General features: G+C 39.7%; 1 protein-coding gene across 7 annotated transcripts in view; it reads right to left on the bottom strand.

Moving 5' to 3' along the window:
- Positions 1–20997, bottom strand: part of ATRX (ATRX chromatin remodeler) — a 142867-nt gene that overhangs the window by 99796 nt on the left and 22074 nt on the right. For all 7 annotated transcript variants that reach the window (XM_084789262.1, XM_084789261.1, XM_084789263.1 and 4 more), the window contains 4 exons: positions 13662–13774; positions 3864–3919; positions 2164–2216; positions 1223–1347 (listed from right to left, as the gene is read on the bottom strand). In XM_084789262.1, coding sequence (XP_084645388.1) covers positions 1223–1347; positions 2164–2216; positions 3864–3919; positions 13662–13677 — 250 coding nt within the window. In that variant the 5' untranslated portion in view covers positions 13678–13774. The remainder of the gene's footprint in view (positions 1–1222; positions 1348–2163; positions 2217–3863; positions 3920–13661; positions 13775–20997) is intronic.

Raw genomic sequence — 20997 nt, 5'->3', positions numbered from 1 at the left:
TCGAATATGAGAATTAAGCTTAGCTCAAGTTGGTAACATCATATATCAACTTCCATGTATAGTGCCATTAAAAGAGAGATTTAGATTCCTAGTTCTTACACCAGAAGCACTCCAGTGACAAGAATCAAAAGTAACTGCCACTAAGACTAAAGTTCCCACATTAGTTGTTTCTGCTGTTAGCCACCAAAACTAACATGTAAGATTGCTAAAGATAATGTGTAAAAGCCAGGTAAATGATAGTCGTCCTCAATTTCTTCTCCTACTTTTCTTCTTCACATCATTCTCATTTCATTTTACCTATTTTATAATTCCTAATTATCCTAACTTAGCCTAGTTAAGTGAAGCCCAATCTGTCATACCCACATTCAACAAACTTCCATAATTGAGAAGTCATAAACCATAAATATAAAGAGGTTTAGTAAATACTGTTATAAGAGATCGGCTCAAAGACTATAACATATTATTTAACAAAGGAGACAAACTATAAAAAGTTGCCAATTGAAACACCAGAAAAAAAATCACCAAGACCTTTCTTTATCATTCTCTTATCATCTAATCACACTGCTCTGGCTCTTTCAACAATGAACAGGCCAGAGTTTCCAGCTGGCATTTTTTTTTCTCTCCAATCTAATCAATGATGCTTCACAAAAAGGATTACAAACAGTCCAAAGGTCTGTGACAAGGTTTGTTTAAAGAATAACTTCAAGAAATCTAACACTATTGAATAGTTAACATTTTTAGAGATCATCAGAGTACAGTAGGACAAGGTATGTAGGACAATAGGCAGCATTACTTGCCTAGCATGTGAAAGGCCCAATGCTCAGCATTACACAATACAAATTCAGTAAGGCTACAGTAGACTACAAAATTCTTTGTTTTCATGAACAACCATTACATTTTTAAATTAGCAACATCACTGTCATTTATTAAGTCAAAACTTTAACTTTTAATCTTAAACCTTAAAACCTACTTCTATACTCAAATGGAATTTAGAAAGTTTGTCATCCCCTTATTAAAAACCCAATGGGAAATTTTTAAAGTTTGATTCTGTTCTTTTCTAAACTAAGTGAACTATCTCACATAACTAAGTAACAATTATCTCACGTAACTGAATAATATCATTTCCAAACGAATACATTCCCAGACCAGTAGCAATGTATAACAATGATCATATCAAAATACATTTCAATTTAACTTCATGTGAAAAATTAACACAGATTACCTTTTGGCAAGCTTTGCATAGTAATGTCATTTTCTGAATTCTCATTAGCAGCTTTTTCATTTACATTCTCATTCATGGGTTTTTCATCATCAGATTCTACATATTTTGTCACAACTGAAGGTTTCCTATGGAAGAGTTAAGTTCATAGAGTTATGGACATTTCTGACAATTGGAATAATACAGCAAGACCATAAATAATATATTTAGATATATAGTAGTAGCTCCCACACAAGGATGCCGTCAGAGTCACTGATGGAAACAAGCATATCTTTATCATGTCACTAAAGATTGTGACTGAACACTCACGTATTCTGATAGCAAGTAGATTTTTCAGGAAATTCTTAAAAATTACTACTTTAGAGAATAAATCAATAATAAGTAAATTGTTTTTAGTAAGATGTAGTTCTATTGTATAATGACTGCAAAAGCAAGTAGTTCTACATTCAAATTTTCTAGAAAGGACTGCCCACCCACGGAATATTGGGTCTTGTGTATACCTGGAAATAATTCCTGTCTATATGGATAGTTTGACAATTCAAATGAAAAAAAGTCAACTTCCCACTCTTTGCACTTGTTATAACATACAAGTGGAATGCCTTCTTCCCATCCTTATATCACATAACTCTTAAAAAATCCACATTGCTGCACAAGAAATCCAACACTTCTCCTTTCTTTTCTTTGTAAAGAACCATATATTACAAGGGTCGTTATATAAATCATTCTCTGAAATTGCCTTTCAATTGAGCCAGCACCCCACAGCACGTCTAGTGGAATGCACTACATTATGGTACTCATCCCTGAGTGCTTCAATTCGTATGGAATGGTCTGTTTAAGACAATGGTACTTGAGGTAAACTCAGAAAAAGACTATTTTTTAGAAACAGTAAGCCAAATAACCAGAAAAAAAGACAAAATATTTTATTCCTTTAACCATCAACTCACCTCTTTGATCGTGATGATCCTGAAGACTTGGATTTTTCTGAAGTGCTAGTTCCCTAAACATGAGAAAAGACAAAAACAAAGGTGAGATCTTCCCAAAATGACTATAGGAAAGAAGATCGTTCATACAGTAGTAGAATGAAATACTATTTTGTATGCCTGAAATCTTTCTTTCACAAAACATCAAGAACAAAATCTGAGGTTGAGAATGTACCTCAGTGGTAACACTGAGAAGTCCTGGGTTCAGCCATAACACCACCATGCTGACACACACTCACGCGCACCTTCACACATACAGGCACACATACATGCACACACACTCATCATTCGTGAGTTTCCCTGGCTAAAGATTAAAATTTGTCTCCTGGGGGGGCGTGGGGAGATTTAACTCAAGACATCTGACAATTGTTTTTCTATTTATGTTTGTTTTACTCGTTGAATGTTTCAAACATGTAATAATTTCATATATTAAATAACTCACACAAAATCTGTGATCACCAGCATAGGACCCATCTAACAAATCAATCCCAGCAGTGACAGGGAAATGGCTCCTGAGGCTCCACCTGCTTCAGCATGTCTTCTGACATTGACCTACACCCCAGCTTTTCCTTTTTCTTTTTACTGATGTTGAGTTTTGTTTTCCTTTGAGACAGAGTCTCAAGGAAACTCGGCCTGGAACTTGACTACCTCTAGCTCCTGAGTACTGGGCCTGCCATCATGCCTGATCCTTCTGAATTTTTTGTCCATGGCTTTGGGTGTGTGGGGGTGTGTGTGCATGTGTATAAATGAGAGTATTCTAACACTGAGCTAATTCTCTTGAAATAATTACAAGGTAAGGATGTGAGGGAAAACACAATGCTTACCATGATCTCTTTCTCATCCAACAAACACAAAACAAAGGAGCAGAACTAATCAGACTAATGAGAGCCAGGAGTTTTTAGGAATTTTTTTAAAAGGTTATTATTCTTTTCTAATAAATGGCACAAAATAATTGCCCTTAAAATGCAGGCCTGAGACCAGCATGACATTACACACCTTTAATCCCAGCAATCAGGGAGACAGAGGCCAGTCTGGCCTACAAAGCAAGTCCAAGACAGCCAAGGCTACATAGAGAAACCCTGCCTTTTGTCAAAAAAAATTTTTAATTTTAAAATTTTAAATTAAAAATTGGGGGAAAAAAAGCACAGGCCTGCATGACAGATGGAGGGACCCAGTACTTACTATGTATTACTAAGATAGTGCTTGGGAACACTAGCAATCGTGCTTTAGAAAATCTTAAACCCAGTAGGGCATGGTGGTACAAGCCCTTAGTGACAGCACTCAGAGGGCAGAGGCAGGTAGGTCTCTGAGAATTTCCAGGACAGCCAGGGCTACACAGAGAACCTAAGAAAAAGGGAAAAGAATATAAAACTTCTAGAGTCATTTCAGCAATGTGTATCTCAAAATGTTACGCTATAACGATGGTTAAATCTTATTAACTGGCAAGTCTTTTCTGCCGCAAGTAAACCACTAATGTGAACTGCATGATGCAAATGAACACATTCACCAACTGGACAACAAACAAACTAAAGCTTTACAACAGTATGTGCATAGAACAGTAGCTTTAAATGCTAATACATATTAAAACTGGAAGCACTAAAGACAAATACTCAAGTTGATTGTTAATAATTAGTAATCCTTAAAATGCTTCAAATTCTACTTACCTCTTCCTTGTTATTTTCCATTGTATCAGAATTAATTCCAGAACCACTGTTTTTATCTAAAGAAAGAAAAGAATGAATGAATGAATATTCACCATTTCTTCAATGTATTATCAAACAACACCAAAAGTGGAAGTGAAGCACATGCCTATAATTCAAGTACATCTGAGGCAGCGGCAGAAGGCGTAATACAAATTTATGGTCAACCTGGCCTACAGAGCAGGTCAAAGGCTAGCAAGGGATACAGAAAAAGACCCGGTCTCAAAAAAACAAAAACAAAAAACACAACAAGAACAAAAACCAATAGGAGAATACAAATACCTACAATCTTCCAAGCACATTATGAAACACAGAGATATTGGTAATATAACACTAAAAGGTTTTTTGGTTTCTGGTTTTTGTTGTTGTTGTTTGTTTGGGTTTTTTGTTTGTTTGTTTGTTTGTTTTGGTTTTTTGAGACAGGGCTTTTCTGTGTAGCTCTGGTTGTCATGGAACCCACTATACAGACCAAGGTGGTCTCGAACTCACAGAGATCCACTTGCATCTACCTCTGCATATTATATATATAGATATTCATATATATGATGACTATTAACAAGCTATATTTCATCTCATTATAAAATTTTAGTGGGGAGCTGGAGAGATGGCCGAGCACTGGCTACCCTTCCAGAGGTCCTGAGTTCAATTCTCAGCAACCACATGGCAGCTCACAGTAATCTATAATAGGATCTGATGTCCTCTTCTGTCATGCAAGTAGGCATGCAGACAAAGCACTTATACATTAAAATAATGCATAAATAAATTTTGCCAGCACGCCTTTAATCCCAGCACTCAGGAGGCAGAGGCAGGTAGATCTCTGTGAGTTCCAGGACAGCCTGGTTGGTCTACATATTGAGTTCCAGGACAGCCACAGCTACAGAGAAACCACATCTCAAAACACATACACAAAAAAAGTTGGCAAGCACATTCACTGCTCTTGTAAGAGAACCCAGGTAACTCCCAACACCCACAAGGCAGCTGACAAGCAGCCACAGGTATAGTTACGGGTGAACAATGCCCGTGGGCACTAATTGAGCAGGCAAGTGATACATAGCCACATAAGGCAAAATACCTATACACATACATTAAAATCAAAATACTGAAGATGTAAGAGTACATTTAAACAAAAGTAAATAGAAGGATAAGACATTAATGAAACAGGAAATGGAAAAGAAAAGAAGCCAGAAGTAATTATTCAGGCCAGGGAGTGGTGGGGCACACCTTTAATCCCAGCACTCCGGAGGCAGAGGCAGGCAGATCACTATGAGTTCGAGGCCAGCCTGGTCTACAAAGTGAGTCTAGGACAGCCAAGGATACACAGAGAAACCCTGTCTCAAAAAAAAAAGTAATTATTCAAAAAAATGGGAAAACCTTAAGCTAGACTGATCTAGAAATAAAAGAGAGGATTCTTACTACCAACCTTAACAAAATAAAAAAAGTATAAAGAAACTCTATGAACCAAACACTAAAAAAGGGAGACACGTGGCAGGCAAACTAATGAAACCGACTCTTGAAAAATGAACACAACATGGAAGAGGAAGACATTAGTCATCAAAAATGACCCACAAAAGAAAAGAAAAATCCAGATGTTTAACCACTAATTATAACAAACATGGTTTTTAAAAAAGGCTGCTAAATTCTTTGAGAGCTTCTCTAAAAATAGGAGAGGCTACTTCTCAAGACATTTTATGAGGCCATTATTACCCTGATATCAAATCAATGTAAGAGATCGCAAAAGTGAAAACTACAGACTATTATTACTTATGAATAGTGTTGTAAACAATTTTTAGCAAAATACTAGAAAACTCAATATAACAAAACAAAGTCCAGGGCTGGGAGTGTACATAGCTCAACTGGTAGGCAGAGGACTTGACTAGCATGAACAAAGCCCTGAGTTCTTTCCCCAGCACCTCATGAATAAAGCAGATTTGGTAGCACATGTCTATAATTCTAGCACTAAGAACATAGAGGCAAGAAGATCTGGAGTGATAACATTCGCCTTCAAGAGCAGCACTTGAGAAACAGAGGAAGAGGGGTCTCTGAGAATTTAAGATCAGCTTTGTTTGCATAGTTAGACAGTCTTAAGTAGAATATCCTAAAGAATCTACCAAAACATGGGAAAAGGATTACTATAATAACTTTAACAAGTTCAGAGGATATAAATCCCACATAGAAATGTTGAGTTCCTAAACATTTCAAAACAATAGGTTTTGTAAAACTAAGCGGAGAATGTCAAATTTAGGAAACTAAAACTGGAGGATCAGGCAATAGCTAGCCCAGGCTCAGCAATTAAAGCACATCTGTTGCTTTAAGAGTCTCAGCATCCACATGGTTGTTAACAACCATCTGTATCTCCAGTTCCAGGATATTTGACACTGTCTTATGACTTATTTACATTTTAAAAATGAATTAAATCAGCCGGGCGTGGTGGCGCACGCCTTTAATCCCAGCACTCGGGAGGCAGAGGCAGGCAGATCGCTGTGAGTTCGAGGCCAGCCTGGTCTACAAAGCGAGTCCAGGACAGCCAAGGCTACACAGAGAAACCCTGTCTCAAAAAACAAAAAACAAAAAAAATTAAATCTAATTTAAAGAAAACTACTCGAGCAGGGCTAGAGAAATAGCTTGGTGGTTGAGAGCATTGGCTGCTGCTCTTCCAGAGGACCAGGGTTCAATTCTCAGCATCCACATGGCACCTCACAACTGTCTGTATCTCCAGTTCCAGGGGATCTGACGCCCTCACACCAATACACATGAAATGAAATGAAATAAATTATAAGAAAAAGTTAAACGAGCAATTATGGCCCACACCATCAATCCCAGTACTCCCACACCCAGTACAATCCCAGTCAGAGGCAAATAGATCTCTGAGTTTGAGGCCAGCCTGGACTAAAGAGCAAGTTCGAGGACAGCCAGGACAGCCAGGGCTGGAGAGAGAGTGAGACAGAGGGGGAGGGAGGGAGGGAGGGAGGGGGGGGGGAGGGAGGGAGGGAGGGAAGGAGGGGGAAAGGGAGAGGCAGAGGGAGAGGGAGAGGGAGAAAGAAAGAGAGAGAGAGAGAGAGAGAGAGAGAGAGAGAGAGAGAGACCGAGAGAGACCGAGACCTTATCTCAAAAACAAAGAAATTTGTAAATTAAAACTCATGATATATTTAGGTAAGAATATGTATTAGTATTCTAATAACACAATTATCACAATACACACACACACACCACAAACACAATCAGAATGTGTTTCTGAAAAACACAAAGCTAAGAATGCCTACAGATGTCCTATTAATTAAACATTCTTATTTGTTTTTTTAAAGGGACTCCCTGTGCAGCCATTGTCTTTCTTCAGTCAGGCATGGTACCACATCTGTAATTCCAATACATAGGAAATAGAGGCAACCATTTAGGGTCATCCTCCACTACACAGCAAGTTCAAGCCTGGGCTACAAAGAGAGCCAGTCTCAAAAATAAAAACAAACAAATAAGAACTTCCTGCCTCCACCTCCCAAGAGCTTTGATTTCATCACCTACCACACTTGGCTGGCTACCTACCACTGCTGCCACCCAAAGCCACTACCAACATCCCACTTGCCAGGCTGGTTCTTGAATCCAGGGCAAACACTCTTCTCCTAAGCTATATTGCCAGCCTAACTTTTGTTTTGGTTTGGTTTGGTTTTGGTATTCAGTTTTTGGAGACAGCGGCTGACCTTCAACTCACAGCAATATGCCTCTGCCCCACCTCCCCACCCCCACCCTCCAGTGCTGTGATTAAAGACACGCACCACCACACCCAGTCAGCCTAACATTCTTATTCTGTATATGAAAACTGTCGAGTTTGGGGTTTTTGGTTTGAGACATGTTTTCTCTGTATAACAGAGCACTGGCTGTCCTGGACTCACTGTATAGACCAGGCTGGCCTAGAACTCACAGAGATCTGTGTCCCAAGTGCTGGGATTAAAGGTATGCACCACCAAGCCCAGCACTGTGCAGTTTTAGTTTTCTCTTGAGTAAAAACTATGATGAGCAAGTTGTTGTCCATGGTCTTTAATATCTACTATGGGGCAAACAATTACTATTAATGTATCATCAAATTCATCAGTACTTCTACTGTTTCTCTAATATCCTATCCTGTCAAATATTATTTTGTTGTTCATAAATTCTCAGCAGCAGAACTTCAAATTGATTTTCTTTTTACAGTTTTTTTTTCTTTCTTACTGGACTTGATTATCTCTCCATTCTATATAGGTATACCTGCTCTTGGGTATTTGAACATGGTTACAATACTCATCTATTCACTTCAACACATAAATTAGTTTCTAATGATCCCCTTTCCGTTGATGAGTCACATTTCCTCTTTCAGTCTATCTAATATTTCAAATTCAGGACTGGACACTGTGAAAGTGTCAGTCAAGATACTTCTATTACGTTCTTGAAAAGAGTTGCTAGCTGGGTAGCTAAAAACAGTTAACTCACCTGAAACCAAAACCAAACTCTCCACAAAGGAAACGGCAGAGATTTGTTCTGTCCTTTCAGTCCCCCTCTCACTGTCTACACTGTCTATACTTAGGCAACTCAGTCAGAAGGATAAGTGGGTAGGTCTGTTTTCCTGCTTGAGGGTTTTATTTTATGCAAAATTTGAGCTTCCACTTGGTAGCTCACTTTATAATTACTTGTGCTCTTCAAGTTTTACCTTGACACTGTATCCAATTAAGACTACAGGTTTTATTTAAGTCTTATCAGACAAAAGCTAACTGCAACCTTTTCTGAGGCAAAGAAGCTTCAACAATGGGGAATTCAGCCAGTGACATTTCCTTTCTAGACTTTGACTCCCCTACCATCTACCTCTACCTCCTTATTTGTGCTGCCTGCAATCCATATATTTGGTATCTATGAGCAATAGGATTCATCGAAACAAAGCCACACACTGCCACTACAAGGAGCAGACTCTTAATGTGCCCAACTCAAGCCAATAGTCAACACAGGACTCTGACAATAAACTTCATTGTTAAAAAAGAAGAACAAGAAGAAAGAAGAAAGAAAGAAAGAAAGAAAGAAAGAAAGAAAGAAAGAAAGAAAGAAAGAGGAAGAGGATGAGGCAGGGTTGGCATATGCCTTTAATCCCAGCAGATGCAGGCAGATCTCTGTGAGTTCAAGGCCAGCCTAGTCTACAAAGCAAGTCCAGAACACTTAAGGCTACACAGAGAAACCCTGTCTTGAGAAAAAAACAAAAACAAAAACAAAGGAATTAGCTGGGTATTATAGTTCAGATCTGTAGTATAGTTCAGGTCTGTAAGTAGAGACCCTGTCTCAAAAATACAGCAATTAAATGAATAAAGAGTCAAGCATGATGGTTCGTGCCTATCATCCCATCATTTAGGAAACTGAAGCATGAAGATTGCTCACCAATTCAAAACCATCGGGGCTAGAGGAGAACTTGTCATGGTAGCGGTACATACCTTTAATCTCAGCACTCAGGAGACAGAGACAAGCAGACCTCTGACTTTAAGTCCAGCTTGGCCTACTGAGTGAGTTCAGGATAGCCAGGGCTACCTAGAGAAGCCTTATCTTAAAACAAAATTGGATGGGTGGATAATTTCAAACAAACACTAACCTCCAATTCCAGTTTAGCAACTGTAACGAAACTATATGACTATAGAGAAGACTAGGCAAATGACTATACAAAATAAAGACAATGGGTTCCTATTAGCTCCAAATACAAAAAGGAGAAGACTGAGGAGAAGTGTGGTATCAAATTACAAGTGCTGATGGCAACTTATAAAAATTTAACACATACATATGGGCTTTCCCTGTAAAAGAAAGCAATACCTTCCTGGTAACAATGAGCATATAATGCACACTGATATGTGTTTGTCTTTTTTAAGATTAATTTATTTATTTTACTAATATGAATACTCTATTTGGAGGTCACCTGCATGCCCGAAGAAGGCATCAGATCCCAGTATAAATGACTGTGAGCCACCATGTGGTTGCTCAGGACCTCTAATAGATCAGACAGTGCTCTTATGCACTGAGCTATCCCTCCAGCCCCACACTGATATTTGTAGTAAGCCCTGAACATCTTGTAGAGACAGAAAACAAGGAAATATCCAAGGAATGATCGGGAGATTTTTTTAAATGGCAATGGAAGCATCTAGGTAGCAAATAGAGGAAAGAGAAAACTGACTCCTACAAGTTGTCCTCTGAACCTCCACAGGTATGCTTTGGCAAACAAGTATGCCCATGCACATTTGAAAACTAAATAAACATAATAAATTTAAGTGAATGATAGTAACTACTCATAGGAAACAGGGCTTTTTTTGGAAACAGAATTATATACACTAATAAATGTATAGAAGATGACTCAAAAAGCCCTACCTTAGTAATATTTCAACCAATAAAGGCAGCAATAAATTACCTTGTGATAATGGCAAACAAGATTAAATAACCTCAGTTCCCCAATCTGTGATTATGGTTTCACTGCCACAGCTGTTTATGTAAATTGGTACAGTTAACTTTAAAAATGGGAGGTAAGCCTGGCATTGTGGCACACGTCTATAATCCCAGCACTTGGGAAGCAAAGGCAGGCAGATCTCTTTAAAGAGAAACCCTATCTTGAAAAACAAGAGCGGGGTGGGAAAGGAGGTGGCGGCGCTGCACACTTTAATCTCAGCACTTGGGAGGCAGGTGGATCTCTGTGAGTTCAAGGCCAGCCTGGTCTACAAAGTGAGTTCAGGACAGCCAGGGTTACACAGAGAGACCCTGTTTTTTTAAGAAAAACAACAACAAAAAGAGGTTTAAAAAAAGTTTCAAGACATGACAAAGACACCATGTGTTATGCTGGCCTTGCCAAAAAGAAACACAGACAGGTGAGAGGAACTTAGGGAAATGATCCTGGCCAACAGGAAGTGAAGAAGGGGATCTCATTTTTATGACCATAGAGAACTGAATTCTGCCCAAACCTTAAAGAAATCTAGAAACAGTCTTCCACAGAGATACCATAAATGAACACTGTGCTGCTGACACCCTGACTTTGCCTTGTGCTATCCTGAGGAAAGTTCAGCAGAGCCCACCAGATCCCTGACCAAAGGAACTATGAGACAACAAATACAGGTTGTCTGAGGCACCTAACATCATCATTTGGAATAGAAGGCACATGAAGCTAAATTTTTATGACAAAAAAGGATAATCTCAAAACCTTCCTGGTGTCATTACTAGTTACAAAAAAAAAAATCCTGCTTTTAGAGTTATCAACAACTACAAACATTACAACATAACCAAATAACCGTATTTAACATCATCACTAAAGGGGCAAATAAAACCACGTGCCTTGTGATAAAATTCACAGAAGCAAATTCTCCTGGTTTGATTTTTTTTGAGGGGGAGGTCAACTTGACACAAGCTACGGCCATCTGGGAAGAGGACTACAGTACTAATGTTGTTCCTTTGGAAGGTATATCATTTTTCTTCTGGAAAGATTAGAAATTTTCTCTTCAATTTTTGCTCTTTAATAAAGTTTGATTATTGGCTAATAGCCTATGCCTCTAGTCTCAACACTCCGGAGGCAAATAGTAGGCCAAACTTCAACCCTAGTCTACAATAGCAAGTTCCAAGCCTGCCAGGGTTACACAATGAGACCCTGTCTCAAAAATATTTTTTTTAATTTATGTATTTATTATGTATACAGTGTACATTAGATCACATTATAGATGGTTGTGAGCCACCATGTGGTTGCTGGGAATTGAACTCTGGACCTCTGGAAGAGCAGACAGTTCTCTTAACCACTGAGCCATCACTCCAGCCCCTCAAAAATATTTTTAAAAAGTGTCTTCATGAGGTGTGGGTGGAGTGCATGGGTGGTCACATGTACCCCAGAACACATGTACAGGAAGATCAGAGGGCAACTCTGTGGGAACTGGTTCTCACCCTCCCATTTTCTGAAGTTCCAGGGATCAAATTCAGGGTATAAAGTTTTCACAGCAATAGCAACCTGTTTGGCTCTAGTATACGTCTTCTGGTGTTTCTTGGAATCCTATCAGAACCTCTTGAATGTATGGCTTGATAATCTAAGTTTTTTGCAAATGCTTAGCCAGTGACTTACAATATTCTAACTGCATATACGGTTAAGTCTTTCACTATGATCTTACGTTATTATTTATATTGTATATGTGCATATACATACATGTGTTGTGCTTGCTATATATATGTAGTTACCGAAGTCAGCAAACATTATAGGATATAGGATTATTTTTTAAGGAGTTTAGTATAATCTCAGCATTCAAGAGGCTTAGGTAGGATGATCACAAGTTCAAAGAGAGCCTGGGATATATAGCAACATCCTGTCTAAAAACACATTTCTTAAGAGCCAGGCATGGTGGCACATGCCTCTAATCCCAGTACTCAGGGAGGCAAAGGCAGCTGGATTTTTGTGAGTTCCAAGCCAGCCTGGTTGAAAAAGTAGCAGGTGGATCTTTGTGTGTTCCACGCCTGGTCTAAAAAGTGAGTCCCTGTCTCACAAAAAAAAAAAAAAAAAAAGTAAAAGAGTAAAAGAACAAATGTCAATTAATGTTTTATAAAAATATATTATTCACCAAATCCATTTAGAGTTTGGTTTGGTTTGGGTTTTCTTCTTGTTTTTGAAAGTTTGACTGTAGCTAGTCTGGCTACAGCTAACTGTGTAATCCAGTAGGCCTACTTGCCTACTGAGAACTGGAATTTTAGGTGTGGGACACCATGTTCAGCTTCAGTGAGTGACATTATTAAACAACAAAACAATTTTAATTCTAATGCACAAGTGGCCATGGAATAAAACATTTCTACACTTGGTTAGAGAGAGAGAGTTGTAGAGCACTTGCCCAGCCTGCTTAACATCCTATGTTCCTACTCATACCTCTAAATCTTTTTTTTTAATGTTTATTTATTTATTTATTATGTACACAGTGTTCTGCCTGCATGTGCTCCTGCAAGCCAGAAGAGGGAAACATATCTCATTATATATGGTTGTGAGCTACCATGTGGTTGCTGGGAATTGAACTCAGGACCTTTGGAAGAGCAGCCAGTGCTCTTAACCTCTGAGCCATCTCTCCAGCCCCATACCTCTAAATCTTATCTATCATGTCCTCCAACAGAAACTTTCAGTATCTATCAAACAGTATAACAGTTTCACTCTCTAAGCATCCATTAGTTTACAAATTTACATTTTTCCTTCCAAAATTAAAATCTCAAAGCAGATACTAGCAAACATGCTCAATAAGGACTTCTATAAACTTGGTAATCAAATTTTCTACAAATTTAGTAGCTGCTCCATACCAAAATAATAAACGACGGACTACAGAGATGTCTCAGCAATTAAGAATGCTGGCTGTGGGCCGGGCGTGGTGGCGCACGCCTTTAATCCCAGCACTTGGGAGGCAGAGGCAGGCGGATCGCTGTGAGTTCGAGGCCAGCCTGGTCTACAAAGTGAGTCCAGGACAGCCAAGGCTACACAGAGAGACTCTGTCTCGAGAAAAAAAAAAAAAAAAAAAAAGAATGCTAGCTGTTCTTGCAGATTCAGTTCCCAGCACCCTCATCAAGTGGCATACAACCACCTCCACGTCCAGTTCCAGGGAATCTGGAACCATGTTACAGAGAGAAATCCAGGCCTCAGGCCTGTTAGACAACAGCATACTTAAACTCATGCAGCCTCACACACATAAATAAAAATAAGCAGTCTTTAAAACACATGAATAGAAATAAATAAAAAAAGGTCTACAGACTGCACAGTAGTCAGCTTCGACTCACCTGTGCTTTGGCTCATTGTAAGTCGTGGAGAAGAACACGTTTCCTCAGATTCTTCTGATGAATGTGCTAGGAAGTCATGAAGCTTCTGCACCAATGTATTTAACTTGCTTTCACTATCAAAACAAAATGTTAACAATGTCCTTATAATAAATGTAAATCTCGAACAAACTGTACAGTCTATCTTAAGAGTCTTATGAAGAGATATGTGCTGAAAGACAAAATTAAAGCCAATGATTTTAATTTGCTGAGCATATAAATATACAAATAACACAATCTACCCATATGTACATGGACAGGCTCAAAATATCACTTAAGTAAAATGCTGATACCCTCCACTAAGCATTTCGAAGATATTTAAAACTTTTGATGTGCTGAATATGTAAATTTAAATAGAAGGTACATTTTAAAATAATTTAACACAAAGTAAAACTCATCATAGCCACTGGGAATGGAGCTGGGCGTCAAAAATATTTACCTTGCATGTGCAAGGCACCAAGTTTAATTCTCAACACTCCCCATCTCTCATCCCAGGACTCGGGAGGCAAAGGCAAGTTTGAGATCAGCCCCAGTCTACATAGTTAGTTCCAGCCAGGACAACTAACTAGTGCTACACAGAAAAACCCTGTCTCAAAAAACAAACAAAAATGTATACACCTTTATTTCATAATGTCTAGCTGGTCTTTGGATATATTATCTTGCTATCATCAATAACTTTATTAACTATCTTCTTATACATAAGCTATATCAATAATGGCCTCTGAAATTGGAACACTGGTAGATCACCTTTGCAAGAAAGCTAAAACATTCCAACATGCAAAATACAGACCATTTTCCTTCCTTTACACAAGAAGATCAGTAACTTAGCAACTATCATAACTATCTCATGAGTTTGTAATTATTCTATCTTCTGCTTGGCACAGAATAGTTGTATAACAGACTGATACCAAGATAAATGAATATAGAACAGAATTTGAAAGAATGCAAACTTTTAAGAAACCAATAATAGAATAATCATTTACAGGATAAACTATTAAGCTGTTTAATAACTAACTAGGGTTACCAAACATGGTGTCATATCACTTTAATCAAAGCCTGGAAACAGAAGCAGGCAGATCTAGGTGAGGCCAGCCTGGTCAACAGAGCAAGTTCCAGAACAGCCAAGGCTACATAGGGAGACTCTGTCTCAAAAACCAGAAGAGGAGGAGGAGATGAAGAAAGAAGATGATGAAGAAAAAGAAGACAACAAAGAAGGAAGATGAAGAAGAAGATGAAGACAATAAAGAAGACAAAGAGGAGGAGGAGGAGGAGGAAGAAAGCTGGGCATGGTGGCATATGGCTGTAATCCCAGAATTCGTGAGGCAGAGGCAGCTGGATCTCTGTGAGTTCAAAGCCAGCCTGGTCTACAAAGCAAGTACAGGACAGTCAGGGCTACACAGAGAAACCCTGCTTCAAGAAAAAAAAAAGTATTAGAAGAAAGAGACAAGGAAGAACACGGGGCTGGAGAGATGGCTCAGAGGCTAAGCACACTGGCTGTTCCTCAAAGGTTCTGAGTTCAATTCCCAACAACCAAATGATGGCTCACAACCATCTATAATGAGATCTGATGCCCTGTTTTGGTATACAAGAAGGTAGGACATTGTATACTTACTAAATAAATAAATAAATCTTTTTTTAAAAAAAAAGGAAAAGGAAGACAATGGAGAAGAAGAGGAGGAGGAGGAGCAGGAGGAAGAAATAGTAGTAGTAGTTGTTAAATACAGAGGATACTCGAAAAAAAGTTTTTAAAAAAGGAGCACCTGCTGTTCTTCTAGACTTCCACAACACAGTTCCAAGCACAGACATCAGACAGTTTATAGCTCCAGCTCCAGGGGGTCTGACACTCTATTAAGGTTTCTTTGGGCACTGACACACGTGACATACATATATTCTTTCCTTCCCCCCCCTCATGTGAGCGCGCGCGTGCACGCACACACACCTCTCTTAAAAATTTGGTTTGTAGGTCAGGCGTGGTAGTGCACGCCTTTAATCCCAGCAATTCCAGCACTCAGGAGGCAGAGGCAGGCAGGTCTCCATGAGTTTGAGACTGGCCTGGTCTACAAAGCAAGTTCCAGGACAGAAAGGGCTACACAGAGAAACCATGTCTAAAAGACAAAAAGAAACACAAATGTAAAAAGACTTAACAAATAACATACAAGTAACAACGCAAATCAAAATGACATAAGAAATCATTTGTCCTTTTTTTGGTTTTGTGGGGCTTTTTTGTTTTTGTTGTTGTTGTTGTTTTAGGTTTTGGGGGTTTTTTTCTGTTTTTTGGGGGGGTGTTGTTTTTTTGTTTTTCTGAGACAGGATTTCTCTGTTACACAGAGCCCTGGCTGTCCTGGACTCTCTCTATAGGCCAGGCTGTCCTCGAACTCACAGAGATCTGCCTGCCTCTACCTCCCCTATGCTGGGATTAAAGGGGTGCACCACCATGCTCAGCCATAAGAAACCATTTGATGCTCAATAAAAATGAATAAAATAACTCTTTTAAACGGCTGGTGAGACTACAGAAAAACTAGGACCCTTATGCATTGCCTGTAAATGGGACTGGGGTATAGCTCAGTTGGTAAAGTGCCTGCCTAGCTAGATCATTAGCATCACACAAATTGGGCAAAATGGCACAGATTTATAATCCCAGCACTGGAAAGGTATAGGCAGGAAGATCAGGAGCTCAAGGAGCTCAAGAATAGCCAGAGTTATGAGACCTTGTGTCAAAAAAACTAAAAGGAATGCAATATGGTACAGGCACTATGTGAAAAAACTGGCCTGTTATATACAAGACCCTGGGCTTGTTCCCCAGCACTAAAAAAAGAAAGCAGACTAACAAAATGAGCCAACAATCTTACTTCCAGAAATATACCCAAAGAGAAATGAAACCACATGCTAATCCATCAAAAATCTCTAAAGGAACCAGGCAGTGGTGGCACATACATTTAATCCCAGCACTTGGGAGGCAGAGGCAGGTGGATCTCTGTGAGTTCGAGGCTACCCTGGTCTACAAAGCAAGTTCAGGACAGCCAGGGTGACACAGAGAAACCCTGTCTTGAAAAAAAAAAGTGAGTATATACCATTTGAGTCTTTCTGCTTCTGGGTTAACTCACTCATTATGATCATTTCTAGCTCAATCCATTTGTCCACAAATTTCGGGAATTCCTTGTTTTTAATAGCTGAGTAGTATTCCATAGTGTATATGTACCACAGTTTCTTTATCCATTCTTCTACTGAGGGACACTTAGGCTGTTTCCATGTTCTGGCTATTATGGTGGCACTCAGAGGAAGGATAGCAGGCTACCAAGAAGAGACTTGATACCCTATGAGCATATAAAAGGGGAGGAGGTCCCCCTCAGTCACAGTCATAGGGGAGGGGAGTAAGGGGAAAATGGGAGGGAGGGAAGAATGGGAAGATACAAGGGATGGGATAACTATTGAGATGTAACAAGAATAAATTAATTTTTTTAAAAAAAAGGAAAAAAATCTGTGCCAGGAATGATGGCACACGCCTTTAATTCCAGCACTCGGGAGGCAGAGGCAGGCAGATCAACAAAAAATGAATAAATAAAATGTATCATCCATGGAATATTAAACCCCAATAAAACAGAATGAAATACTAACATGTTAAACATGGATAACCCTGAAAAGTGGTGATGTTAAAGACGGCAGACACAACACCACACAACACATTGTAAGTCTACATTTCTCTATGGTGATGCACACCTTTAGTCCCAGCAGCTCTGAGAGGCAGAGCTGGGCAGATCTCTGAGTTCAAGGCCAGCCTGGTCTACAAAATAAGTCTAGGGAAGCCAGGGCTGTTACACAGAAAAACCCTGCCCAAAGAAAATGAAACCCTGTCCAAAAAGAGAACAAAAATATTTAGTTAAAATGGTGTCTTGTGCCATATAAATTTAATCTGTTTAAAAAAATGGTCCAAATCAGAACATAAATTCATTAAAATAAAATATATACCTATTACAAACATAATAAAGAAAACTTCAAAGCCTGGTGGTGGTGCTGCTCATCTTTAATCCCAGCACTCAGGAGGCAAAGGCAGGCAGATCCCTGTGAGTATGAGGCCAGCCTGGTCTACAAAGCAAATCCAGGACAGTCAAATCTACACAGAGAAACCCTGTCTCGAAAAACTATTTTAAAAGAAAGACAGAAAACTTTTTAAAAATCTACAACCAAAATTTAAAAAGCAAATTAGCATAAAATTTTATATAAAGGAGCAGAAGGCCAGGCGTGGTGGCACACGCCTTTAATCCCAGCACTGAGGAAGGCAGAGGCAGGTGGATCTCTGTGAGTTGGAGGCCAGCCTGGTCTACAAAGTGAGTCCAGGACAGCCAAGGCTACACAGAGAGACCCTGTCTCAAGAAAACTTAAAAAGGGGCGGGGGGACTGGAGAGATGGCTCAGCAGTTAAGAGCATTGACTACTCTTCCAAAGGTCCTGCGTTCAATTCCCAGCAAGCACATGGTGGCTCACAACCATCTGTAATGTGATCTGATGTATACTGTATACATAATAAATAAATCTTTTTTTAAAAGGAGGGGAGCTGAAGAAATAGCTCAGAGGTTAAGGGCACTGGCTGCTCCTCCAAAGGTCTTGAGTTCAATTCCCAGCAACCACATGGTGGCTCACAACCATATATAATGTGATCTGATGCCTTCTTCTGGCCTGCAGGTGTTATGTGCAGGCAGAGCACTGCATACATAATAATAAATCTTTTTTAAATTTTACATAAAATATAAACATTTAAGTACCAGGCCAAAAAAAGAACTCCTGGGGCTCTTGCCTAGCATGCATGTGAGTTTAAACCCACCTGGTCAACAGAGAAAATTCCAGGACCACCGGGGCTACACAGAGAAACCCTGTCTCAAAAAAAAAAAAAACCAACCAAACAAAAAGAAAGTGATAGGATTGGGGCTGTGAACTAGATGCTCAAGTGATTTGAAGCAGTGTTTGTCCTCATTTATACTAGAACCACACAGCCACCTTCTCAAGGCCTGTAGGCCTGTAATCAAATTTAGCACCAAAGTGTGCAACCAGGGACTGAAGGTGTGGGTCGGTGATTGAAGCATGTGTACCTGTCTGTACTAATTTTGTAAAAGACTCATTCAGTTCCTGACACCCATTGCAGGTGGCTTACAACAGCTTGCATTTCCAGTTCCAAGGAATCTGGCACCCTCTTCTGTCCTCTGAGGGTACCCACAAACACATGTATACACACGTGTACACACAGAAAAAAAAATAAATCATGGGGAGGATGTAGTCGGAGGTCATAGGGCCACTAGAGAGCCATCAATAATGGAAAAGAAACCCAAACCTCTTGATAAGAAGGTGGAACTGATTGAAAATAGGGAATGGGGCTAGAGAAATGACTCAGTAGCTAAGGGTCCTTACTGATCTTGCAGAGAATTGAAATCCAGTTCCTAGCATCCATGTAAGGCAACTCACAACCATCCCAGCTTCAGGGGATCATACGCCTTTATACCAGCACTTGGGAAACAGAAGCAGGTGGAAACCAACCTGGTCTAAATAATGAGTTTCAAGCCATCAAAAGATACAAAGGACAGAACATAAGGGGAGCCCTTCAGACCTAGTCAAACTCGTAACTGTAAAACAGTCCCATAAATGATGGTGTGTTGTATTAGTGTGCAGAGTGACAATGTAGTAATTAACAACCATTTGAAAAGCACAACTAGCGGGCTGGAGAGATGGCTCAGAGGTTACAAGCACCGGCTACTCTTCCAGAGATCCTAAGTTCAATTCCAGCAAACACATGGTGGCTCAGAGCCATCTATAATGAGAACTGGTGCCCTCTTCTGGCCTGCAAGAGTACATGAAGTCAAGTACAGAATAAATAAATATTTTTTTAAAAAGCACAACTTGCATACTTTATGTGGTTGGTTTTGGTTTTTTGTTTTTTAAAAGATTTGTTTAGTCTATATGAGAACATGCGCACCAGAAGAAGACACCAGATCATATTACAGATGGTTGTGAGTCACTATATGGTTGCTGGGAATTGAACTCAGGAACTCTGGAAGAGCAGCAAGTGCGCTCAACCACTGAGCCATCTCCCCAGCTCCTTTGTTTTGGTTTCCCAAGGCTGGGTTTCTTTGTGTATCCCTAATGGTCCTAGAACTCACTCTGTACACTAAGCTGATGTCAAACTCAAGAGATTCGCTTTCCTATGCCTCTCAAGTGCTGGGATTAAAGCACCAAGCTTGGCTCTGTATGGCTTAACTTCTGCATTTGCTCCCTTTCTTTAGGGGGGGTTGCTTTTTAGAAAGGAACTTTTCCATGTTCTTACACTGTAGCTTTTTACTAAGAATCAAGAAGTATTAGACTGGCCTCGTGTGAAGGTGAAGGTGGAGGCAGAGGCAAGGAGATCTGAGTTTAGGGCCACCCCAGTCTACAAAGCCAGTTCCACAACAGCCAGGGCTATTACACACAGAAACCCTGTCTCAGGAAAAGTTAAAAAATAATAAAACAAAACAAAAGAGAAGAGAAGAGCCACCATGTGGGTGATGGGACTATAACCTGGGTCCTCTGCAGAAGGAACAAGTGCTCATAATCACCTAGCCATTCAGCCAGCCTGTAATTTTTACAAATATATTTATTTTACACATGTGCATTCAGGAGCTCCTGGAGGTCAGAAGAGGCATCAAATCCCCTGGAACTGGAGTTACAGGTTGTGAGCTACAATATGGGTGCTGGGAAGTGAGTCTGTGTCCTCTGCAAGAGCAGGGAGTAAGTGCTCTTAACCGCTGAGCCTTTTCTCCAGCCACACACATATATACCCATCTGTAGACATTTTCTAATGCTTTGATTTTTCCTACCAAATAAGGCAGATGTCCATGCAGGTTTTCTCTATAGCACTGAATACCAACCACTGAACAAGCAGCTGCTACCCAGGCAGCCATGGTGACACACACCTGTAATCCCAGCACTCAGAAGACAGAGTTTGAAAACAGCCTGGTCTACAGAGCTAAGCCTATGCAGAGAAACCATGTCTCGAAAAACAAAACAAAAAAAGAATAAAGGCAGGAGATTGTTCTTCCCAAACCCTTGCCAAAATTTAATGTGAATTTTATACCTACTGACCAGATTTTAAATCCAAAAGAATCATACCCAGGTGTGGTGATGCACACCTGTTATCCCAGCACTCAGGGAGGCAGAGGCAGGTGGATCTCTGTGAGTTCAAGGCCAGCCTTATCTGCAAACCAAGTCCAGGACAGCCAAGGCTGCACAGAGAAACCCTGTCTCAAAAAAAAAAAAAAAGAAAAAAAAAGAATCTTATT

The sequence above is a fragment of the Acomys minous genome (genome assembly GCF_964271855.1).
Source record: "Acomys minous genome assembly, chromosome: 7".
Classification (NCBI taxonomy): Eukaryota; Metazoa; Chordata; class Mammalia; order Rodentia; family Muridae; genus Acomys; species Acomys minous.
Note: the sequence above shows the minus strand (reverse complement) of the source record. Positions and strands in the feature narration are given on the sequence as shown.